We start from the raw sequence: 10,200 nt of genomic DNA on the forward strand, positions 1-10,200 counted from the left end.
GAAGCAACACTCTGGCCAAAAGTAGTTTATTAGAATGCAGACTGCACAAATGTGTATACTGTGAATTAACGGTGTGGAAACCTATAGAAGCTAAACTGTATTCCTCTATTAACTGGGAGTTTTCCAGTTCATGTTTGCCAACCATACCATATGCTGTGTGCTTTGTGTGTATTGAGTTGCCATTATTGGTGCTTTGGTCATTGCTCTCCACGTTTTTTCTACATGGTAGATGTTGCTGTCTGCTCACAGGCTCCTCCTTACCCCCGAAAGAGCATACCACATTTTATGTTTATTTATTGTACAATAAGTTGATAGAATTTTGTGACAGACCTAAATACAATACCCCTAATTTCTTTTATATATGTTATGTTCCCATTGTTTGCTTTTAGGTGCGGGTCCTTCTCCTTTGACTCAAAGGGCTGGTCTGAGGGGTTACTTGGGGCTGGTCCGTCTAGTGGTGCGAGACAGAGAACGGGAATGAATTCTAACTGGGGTAATATGGCACTTTCGAACAATGTGAAGGCTAATAATATATTTTATTGTGACGTATAAATAAGTATTAGTCTTTGTTTTATTTATTCTTTGCATGTGAAATTGACTACTTTTGCATATAAATAAAAATGTAGAGGAAATTATGTGTATGTAACATGAACAATGTTCAAATGAGAATCTTCTCAGACTGTTTTTTAACAATGAGTTTTTTTCTCCATTGAGAATATATAAGTAATACCTATTTATTGCATGCAACTAGTGAGTGATTTATAACAGTTTGTTTTTCTCCTCATAAGGATTGGATTCTGGTATGGGTATGCCAAGCAAAATGCAGTCGTTTCCTATGACACCAAAGGTAATAATGCCCTTAGAATTTTCTCTTTGCTCCCAGGTAGCTGTTCATAGTAATGTTATTTTTATGTGTATGTAATGTGGTTAATTAGATATAACATGGGCACTGACTGTGTGTTAATAAATCTTAAGGTAAGAAGCAGAGTGGTAGTGGTCAAATATAATCGGAAGCCAATGTTGTCCAACCTGTTTGCTCTGGCCCATCCATTTGGAACCATCCGTGAACATCTTGTACTCATGAACAAGGTAATGCTCTATACTTGTATACTGTTGTAAAAGAAAGGCTTCTCACTGTACTTTGCATAATACAGTTAATTTTTAATAGGCTTTTCTTGAGTTTAAAACACATGAGGAGGCTCTGGCAATGGATAATTATTATCGGAAAAAGCCAGCCACTTTACATGGGAATGAAGTGCATATCTACATATCCAAGGAACTGTTGGTGATTGAGGTAAGAGCCCAGAATGAAAAAAATATATATTTTATTCATAGAATGATATTAATTAATTGTGAATTTTATTATTCATGAGCAAAAACGTTGTTGTACTTAAGTTATTGACCAGTTAGTCTGGTGTTTTTAACTCTCATGTTTGAAGCAGTATTATAGGTTGCTTAGTGTTATCATTAAAAGTAGCCTTTGTCAAAAATCAACAATTACAGTAAATTAAATGGCAGTTTATATTAAACGTGTGGCCAACCCAGTGTACCATTGCACTGTAAATAGTGAGAATAAGGGGTGAGAGATATGACCTAAAATATTATGATAATTCATGGTATTTTCACGATAACAATACTCTTGGTAATATAATAAAACTTTTAATAAAAAAAATCTTTAAAGAATACACTACTACACTTCCTACAACCCCCTAGTGGGTGTGCATTTTTATTTATTTATTTTTATGAATGGTGTTTTTCTTTGTAGAAAGATGACCGAGCAGACCGAGACAGAGACAGAGACAATAAAAATGTAAAGACAGGGACCAGTCCTGTGGTGTTCCTTTCTAATTTGCCAAGGGACAGTGAGAAGAAAATGGAGTTACTCACAATAGCTGGTCGATTTGGCACTGTTGAAAAACATATTTTCTTAAATGATGAGGTAAACTGCTGTTCTCCAACATACTGTTTGTTTTGTATCATTACTGTTCTTCACCTAGATCTGCAGTTGAACTGTATGTTTAATGGATTTTTTTTTGTGTGCACTACAGGCATTTGTACAGATGAGCAGTGCAGATGATGCAGATATGTTGGTGAGGTACTACACTGTCAATCCATTAAAAATTGCTGGGAGAAACATCCGTCTGAATATCTGCGCAAAGTACAAGAGTTTAAGGTAATAAATATGTGACCTCAGAATGTTTGTCTGAGAGACATTTTAGTGAAGCTAAAATCTAAATTTTGTTTTAGAGTTCCACCTTGGAAGGCTGACCAAGAAAGACAGAATCGAGATGAGGGAAGCCGGAAGAGCAGTAGCAAAGCAAGTCACAAAACCTCGTCCAGCTCTCCGAAGACCACAAGATCCAAATCTAAGGATCGCTCATCTGAAAAGGCAGGAGAGACAGAGTCTGAGAAAGAACACAAGGATGTAATTGCAGAGGGGTCTGGTAATGAAGACAAAGGCGTTGTGGAGGGTCATGATGAAAATGAAGGCCCAGCTGCGGAGAAGTCTCAGTCGAAAGAAGCAGCTGAAGATCAAACAAAAGCAGAAGCCTCACTGAACTATGAGGATTCAGTGATGGAGCCAGCAGTTGATGATGACACACCCAATGCTGAGAGCACAGAGATGCCCGAAAAGGCAGAAGATCTGACAGAGGAGCCAGCTGAAACCGAAGCAGATCAAAACCCCACAGAGGAGCACAAAGACACAGATGACCAGGATGATGTGGAGCAGGCTGAGGCTGATCATGAGAATGCTCCAGAGAATTTGAGTGAACTGGTAAGAGAACTTAAAAATAGATTCAAGTTGTACAGTGAATCAGTGTCAGCCTGTGGGTATGCTAGAGAAATGGACAAAATAGAGATAATCAGTTTAGAGAAATCATAAATAATGTTTGATCATTTGTTTTAAATGTTCTTGTGATCTCTCAATATGTATTTTATTAGGAAGGACTTGGAGAATCTGACTTCCCTGATAATATGGATGAGTTTGTGACTCTGGATGAGCTAGCAGAGGAGGAAGATGCTGAAATGCACGAGTCTAAATCCAGGGATAAAAGCTCCTCAGGTACTGTCTAAATTCTGTGATTGTGCTTGTGTTTCTGATTGTAACATTAGAAGGCATGGTAATAGATGTATGCAACTCTTTCTTCTTCTTTTTTTAGGGAGATCAAAGCAGAGCCGTGTAAGTATTCGCTTTTTTCATGAAATTCCTTGAATATATTACTTGACATATATGTGTGATTACAAAAAGTAGTGCTGCTTTTCTGGAAAAATAAATAAATAAGTACATTCTTCCATGAATGTGCACCTAGATAATATATGTAAGTGGTAATCTTTACTGAATGTATAATTCAGTGGCTGATATACCTGTGTAAGTGTATGCTCAACAACTGCACTGTTTTGTAAGTGGACAATGATTTACTGTAATTTGTATGATTTTGAGATTTTTAAAGTTTATGCCTGTGACAATTTGTATTACTTTACTTTTCCTTTCCTAACTTTATTTACAGGAACTAAAAGTCGTCAATGTGGTTGGATTTAGGCGTGGCTATAATTATCTTGATGAGATTCTGTCTTTGGCCAAGCCTTTTGGGAAAGTGGTGCGACATCTGATCCTGAATGTGAGGCCTGAGGTAGGTTTTCTTAAACACACATTCTTTAATCTGATTTTAAATTTTGACAGTCAGAAGTGCGACATGCTGGTCAGGAGCTTTTTGAAGTGGTTCCTACATGTATCTGAACCTAGGAGTTTTTTGTGCCAGAATAGTTGGATTGTGCAGTTTTCTAGTATGGTGTAATAATGGGGGAAAAAAAACATTTTAAAAAGTGTCAGTTATGTCTTTATTACTGAGAATGTTTTGTAGCAAATGTCCAGACTGGCTGCTACCTAGGTGCAGTTGTGGTGAGCAAAAAAAAAAACACTTCAGAATGCAGTAGTACAGCAGTAGGTAATGGCCAAGGAAATAAAACTGAAGCATGTGCATCCCTGCGTGGCCATGATTTACCCATCATCTTCTAACTATATCCAACATATTAATGCACAATGTCGCAACTACTATTTTAACATACACTTTTGTTTTGTTTTTAAGGCCTTTCTTGAGCTTGCTAGTGAACAGGAAGCCAGAGCAATGGTTCGTTTCTACAATGGAAATGTTACACCATCTGTGTGTGGAAAAGCAGTGAAAATCTATCATTCTCATGTCTACCCAACCATCCAGGTAAAAAGGTTTTGTTAAACACATTTTTTTCTCCTTATTTTGACAGTTTTAATGTCTAACACAACCTATTGTCTTCTAGATTGGCAAAGTAATTTATGTTGGACACATTCCGGCCTTTAAAACATCAGATGCATCCCTACTGAAAATTGCAGAGCCGTTTGGCAAAATCAAACGCTACGTTTTAATAAGGGGACGTGGCGAGGTACTGGCTTGTGTGTGATGTATAATAACTTACAGAGTGGGTTATCTATGAAGTGGGTTATATTAGACTTTGTGTTTGATTCTAGTGTTTAATTGAGATGGAGAGGATTGAGGATGCAGAGAGATTTGTTGAGGCGGCCAAAGAAAATCCACCAACGTTTCAAGGCAAACCACTAGTTGTCAATATTAGCAGGAAATACACACAACTCAAACATGGGTTAGTGCTATTTTTTATTTTGTGATCTGTTTAATGCACAATTTTACATTGGTGTTTTGACTCTCTGAGTAGGTGAATTCTGGTGGTGTTTTGTTCTAATACACTTTCTACCCTGGCAGAGGCAGACCTCCAGCCCCAGAAACAGAAGACAAACGACCATCCAAGAGAGATCGCTCTGACGAAGAAACAGCAGCCGAGGTCAGCAAAACTAACAGCAGTAAGGAAGAAGAGCCACCAACCAAGAAGGTCAAAGAGGGAACATCCTGTACAGATAATGTGGAGGGTGTACCAGCAGAGGAGAAGCAGCAGGAAAATGAAAATCAAGCTGAAACTAGCGAGAGTGAAGCTGAAACGAAAATAAAGAACACAGAGGAAAATAGCAGTGATGCAGCTGAAGCTCAGAACATGGAGAGCACATCGGTTAGTTAATTTAGTTTGCTTCGTTTAAAGTTTTCTTTCAGATTACACTTTCAAAAATCTGTGGACACTGCTCTTAATTTATCTATAAACGTGCGCACACAAAGCTTGCCAAGAGATGTGTTATAGAGAAGTATCGCCAATAATAGGGACCGAAGCACCAGTACCACTTTTCCTTTTCCAATACTGCAACGACACCAGATTTTCAAGTATCTGAAGATACCAACCCTGAATTAACTTTATGAAAGGTGCCTATAAATCCTGCTATTTATAGCATTCTATTTGCTCTGATTAGAAATAAGATATATAAATATACACCCCCTCTGAACATCACACACCTGAAATAAGTCTGCACAAACAAGTGTATATCAACTTTCTCCCAGGTGAGATTGTTAAATGGGAAACTTTTTAATAAAGGTTACTTCAGCCAAAAGCAGAAATATCAGCTATTAGGTGATACGTTGACTTCAACCAAGTTTTAGTAATTCAGGCTTTACCTCTCAGTGCTGTTCAAATAAAGCACAAGTGTTCATATGTTTAACATGTTCATAAGACGGGGTTTTTGTGGGGTGTCATTTAACGTGTGAATTCTGTGTTCTATGATAAATGCAACCAAGGTATGTATCTTTCTCTTCTTCATGTAAATAACCTTTTTGGATTTAACTTTTTATTTGGTTGTGCCCTGTTAAGCAGAATGACGATTCTGATGCTACTGTTGTGCCTTCCGGTGTACCTTCTAAGAATGAGGAAAACAGTGAAGGTCTTACTGTTCCTGTGCAGTCTGTGAAAAAAACTACCCTAGACAGTCTGGGGCCATATGAACCTGATGTCCCAGTGGGTAAGCCAACAGTGTTTTCGTTAAAGAACATTTTAATATATTAAATAGAGATTTAGGAAACAAATATGTATAATAATAAATGTATATATGAGGGTACATCACTTTTGGCCCTTTGATGTTCTTGTAGGTGCAGAGTTTGTGAAGATGGGATATTATTGCAGAGTCTGCTTCCTTTTTTACTCAAATGAAGACACCGCTAAGAAGGTCCACTGCAGCAGCCAAGCACACTACAACAAACTTAAGGTGCTTTATTACAGCTAAAATAGCTTTAATTTATCATATGTTGCATGCAAGAATAAAAAATCTGACTTTTTTTTTTTTGTTTTCTTTTTTTTTTAGAAACACTTGGAAAAGGAGAAGGCAAAAGCACAAAGAGAAAATATGACCAGAGAGTAACACTGGGAAGAACTGAAGCTATAGGAGATGATGTCCTTGGTACTATACAGTATTTGATAGTGCATGAGCTGTTAGTGCAGTATACTGATATAATGTATATTATACTGGTATAATGTATTTTCAGTAAGCTGATTCATTTGCCATATTTTTTTCCCCTTTTTTTTATCTTACTAGATCCTAGAACACATTCATCTGCTGTTACTTTCTGTCTTGCCATATTAAAAGTATTCCTTCAACTATTTGCTGGTTGTGACTGATTCAGCACTACAGACATACAATAAAACTTTCATTATGGTCTGTCCCTTAAACTGTTTCGTGTCTGGTTTGTAAAATGTATGTTAATAGTAAAATGTTAAAAGATAATAGTATCACATTCCAGTTCTTTGCTCTTTATTGGGTGAGTGCAGCGTCTAATTACTTTAATGAATAATAGAAATTAGAATACTTTTAGGCAAACAATTGGCCTGGTTTACTGATTAGTGATTGATGTCTTTGCAAGAGGAAATTTTAAAAATAAGGGTTTACTGAGTGTTCTTTCTGCTTGCATGCACCAGCGTGCTGAAATAACCCTCCTACATTAATATATTTAAGATAATTGGATTGAATATAGATATCTTATAATTGTATTAGTTATATTTAGAAGATTTTTGAATTTGGGTAATTGAACACTGACGCAATAAATGAAATCACATTACGAAACATGCTGGTAATTGCATTAAAAGATGTTTCTCAGTTTTACCCCAATTTTATTTTTTCTTTTAAACTGAAAGCGTGTCCTCGTGCGTGTGTGCGCTCTCGCTCTTACGCTGTTTCTGATTGGATGGACTTAAGTCAGACGCTAGCAGGTCCCCGAACTCTGATTGGACAACTGTCCAGTTACCGCCCTAGGATGACGCCGTCTCCATGGTATCCAAAATGGCGACCCACGGTAAGACGTATCCAAGCTGATAGTAACTAGTTAAAGCAGAGAGGCTAAAATTACCGGATAAATATATTTAATATATAATAAACAGGTTTAGGACGAGTAAACTCATTGTTCCGGTCATTTTACAGTCAGATAAACGGCGTTTCTCCCGCTGTTCTGCTGTTATTTTCCGAGAAGACGCTGTTCTTTCTCTCTGTTGGGACTAAAACCTCAAACCCGAGTTTGTGTGAGGATGATGTTGATAATTCTGCTCTCTGAGATAAATCAGGCCTGGAGTGGAAAAGTTTTAGACGGTTTTACAGTTCCTGTTCTAGCAGAAACAGCGAAGCATATCCGAATGATTCTTCTTATCGTTCAGTGAAGCTCAGATAATTACTACACTCCAGTCCATTACACTAAACAAAGCGAAACAAACAAAATATAGCTACACATATATTAGGCAAAATAATCTAAAAGGGATAGAAATATTAATATATCTAAATACACTAAAAGTTATATGGCAGCAGCTGTAATTGCACAGTAGGAATGTGCTGACCCTATATCATATCATACAAAATATTGGGATATGTAAGATTAAAACAGTCCATATTGTGCGCATTTAAGCTTACTAGCTACTGTAATTGTTTGCTCTAAGACATTATTTTTATGTTTTGTTGCTACGTTATTTATTTTGTTAAAAAAATCAACAGTCTTGGTAAATTCCTGTTGTTTGCAAAATAGATGAAGTAGTATGTTTTCGAAATTTTTATATATATATATATATATATATATATATATATATATATATATTATATGAAATTTTATTCATATAATTATCTTGTTTCTCTCATTTTCTTTTTCATTACAATTTAGATTTGTTTATATACTGTTGTATTTGTCTTGCTGTGTTTATTGTTTATTACTGTTTGTAGTACCTAGAGCCTGTTTCTATGTATAAAAAGGTATATAAAAGTAAAAAATTAAGTTATTAGTATAAGTATTATTATTATCATCAAATATATAGAATCAGGCCAATGACAATGCTGCAGTATAGTTCCATCCTCTGCTAATAGTTTGTGGTGCTTAATTTGAGATTAATTTATTATCAGTATTCTGTAAAACTGATTTTTATTTAAATTTTTGTAATGCACTAGATTTTTACATTTTGTTATTTTTTCTCTTCCAGGAAAGCACCCCATTGTATCCTTTTAGTGCAATATTATCTCTTTCCTGCTTGTCTTTCTTTACTCCTGTGTTGTCTCAGGGAAATGAGTAATATAACAGTCTATTATTAGTCTTCTTAACAGAAGATCTCAGTTGTCCTCCACACCCCTGCAGGTCCTCTTTTATTTAAACAGCTGGTATTTTGCTGTGTTCTTCATCGCTGAGATCTTAATGTTTATTTATAAAGGTAAAGTATCACAAGAAGTATTCTGCTCTGATATGTGTATTTTATATTAACAATAATACCATCAAACATACTGTTTTTAATTGTTTTTAGGAGTGTTGCTCCCATACCCGCAATCAAATCTCATACTTGACATTGTGCTGCTTCTTCTCTACCTTGGCCTTGAAACCCTCAGACTGTTTTACGGTCAGTGTACGACGCAGAATTTTATTTCTATATTTTAACACACACTAATAAAAAAAAACTGCTGTAGACTCAGCATGCTGGTATGTCTCAGGCAGGCAGTTAAATTATTAAAGATGAAAAGTGCTTCCCTATAAGATTGGTCTCAGAGGCTACTTTTGGGTAGTGTACTTCTCACAGAGAGATCATTAACTGATAGACTTGCCTCTGATGCACTTAAGTGTGCACATTATTTCTATTTCTATGTACTGTTTTTACTACTAAAAGTATGCTTTCACTCTAATATCTAATTTTACTACATATATTTACATTACATTCACACAAATTTTTCTTGTTTTGTTTTTGTCTGTGAGTGTATTTCAGACCTGTAGCATTTTTAATGACTGTAGGACTTCTGATGTTTCTGTTTTTGTAGGCTGGAAGGGAAACCTGTGTGAGCGCACTCTGACGCTATCCATTAGCATTGGTGTCCTGGTGCCTTGTACTGTGCTGAGTGTCTATTATCTGCTACTACAGACTTTTGTTCTTCGCCTCGAGTTTATCCTCAACGCTGTATTGCTGTGCTTCTATGGTCTGGAGCTGATTCTGGGTCTTATAACCATCTCAGCTTTTGCCAGGTATAACTATGATTTTGTATGACATGAACTGTGCTTTAGCAATGACTTAATTATACTGAACTGTTTCAAATTCAGCCCTTAAATAATTGTTTTTGGCTAATATTTTTACAGCACTTAGACCATGTGTAATGCTAATTCTCATAATTTTTTTAAATGATTATCTTTATGTTTTTTCTTTCAGGGCTGTTGTTTACTAGACCTGCAGGTGCTGATGAAGAACAGTTTTGTGCGTTCCTTGGGTGTTAGCGGATTTTCGGTGTGCCAATGTATCATCACTACATACAGTACATACAGAGTACAGCACTTGGATCTGCACGACTCTGCACACTGCTCCTTAACTGCTGTTAAATATTGGTTATATAATGACCTTTGACTTTATGACTTTAAGTCGTTGCATTTATTTAGTGTACACTTTCTTTTTTGTACAGATAAATGTGGTTTGTATGGTGTCTTTTTGTAATAAAATAAAACTTTTTTTTTTTTGTATTTTTTTCTTGTAAGCTTCTTTTGTTGCCAACTTTGTTTGAATTACTGGAGCTACTCCTTAAATTTAAGTCCCAGATTTACACTGCCCAGTAATTCAGAGCTAAAGAGCAAATGGTTAGAATTTGTCTAATTCTGAAGTATAATTCTGCAATGGTAGGTAGGTGTATTTTAGAACAGTTTTGGTTACACTTGTTAAAAGTAAAAATACACCCTGGTTGTATAAAAATACACAATAAACAAAATGTTCAGCTTTTAGTGGATTCAGTAGCTTCTTTACAGAAAATACATGCGTAATTTTTAATACATATCAAAACAT

The 10,200-nt window shown here is 35.9% G+C and overlaps 2 protein-coding genes across 2 annotated transcripts in view; both read left to right on the top strand.

Annotated features, from left to right (window-relative positions):
- matr3l1.1 (matrin 3-like 1.1) overlaps positions 1-6,525 on the top strand; it is a 29,281-nt gene extending 22,756 nt beyond the window's left edge. Inside the window, exons 32-48 of the mRNA XM_049484412.1 lie at positions 390-493; positions 789-847; positions 976-1,089; positions 1,169-1,294; positions 1,766-1,939; positions 2,049-2,173; positions 2,248-2,776; positions 2,944-3,064; positions 3,162-3,181; positions 3,510-3,632; positions 4,089-4,217; positions 4,297-4,419; positions 4,505-4,635; positions 4,755-5,055; positions 5,743-5,890; positions 6,018-6,133; positions 6,230-6,525. Of these exons, the coding sequence (XP_049340369.1) occupies positions 390-493; positions 789-847; positions 976-1,089; positions 1,169-1,294; positions 1,766-1,939; positions 2,049-2,173; positions 2,248-2,776; positions 2,944-3,064; positions 3,162-3,181; positions 3,510-3,632; positions 4,089-4,217; positions 4,297-4,419; positions 4,505-4,635; positions 4,755-5,055; positions 5,743-5,890; positions 6,018-6,133; positions 6,230-6,286 (2,500 nt within the window). The 3' untranslated portion in view covers positions 6,287-6,525. The remainder of the gene's footprint in view (positions 1-389; positions 494-788; positions 848-975; positions 1,090-1,168; positions 1,295-1,765; positions 1,940-2,048; positions 2,174-2,247; positions 2,777-2,943; positions 3,065-3,161; positions 3,182-3,509; positions 3,633-4,088; positions 4,218-4,296; positions 4,420-4,504; positions 4,636-4,754; positions 5,056-5,742; positions 5,891-6,017; positions 6,134-6,229) is intronic.
- Positions 6,526-6,970: 445 nt separating this feature from the next.
- tmem216 (transmembrane protein 216) lies at positions 6,971-9,879 on the top strand. Its single transcript, XM_022684058.2, has 6 exons — positions 6,971-7,214; positions 8,377-8,390; positions 8,508-8,601; positions 8,692-8,784; positions 9,197-9,398; positions 9,580-9,879. Exons 1-6 carry the CDS (start codon positions 7,190-7,192, stop codon positions 9,593-9,595), a joined length of 444 nt encoding a protein of 147 aa, XP_022539779.1. The 5' UTR covers positions 6,971-7,189; the 3' UTR covers positions 9,596-9,879.
- The last annotated feature ends 321 nt before the right edge of the window (positions 9,880-10,200 follow it).

Source organism: Astyanax mexicanus, chromosome 10 (genome assembly GCF_023375975.1).
Source record: "Astyanax mexicanus isolate ESR-SI-001 chromosome 10, AstMex3_surface, whole genome shotgun sequence".
Lineage (NCBI taxonomy): Eukaryota > Metazoa > Chordata > Actinopteri > Characiformes > Acestrorhamphidae > Astyanax > Astyanax mexicanus.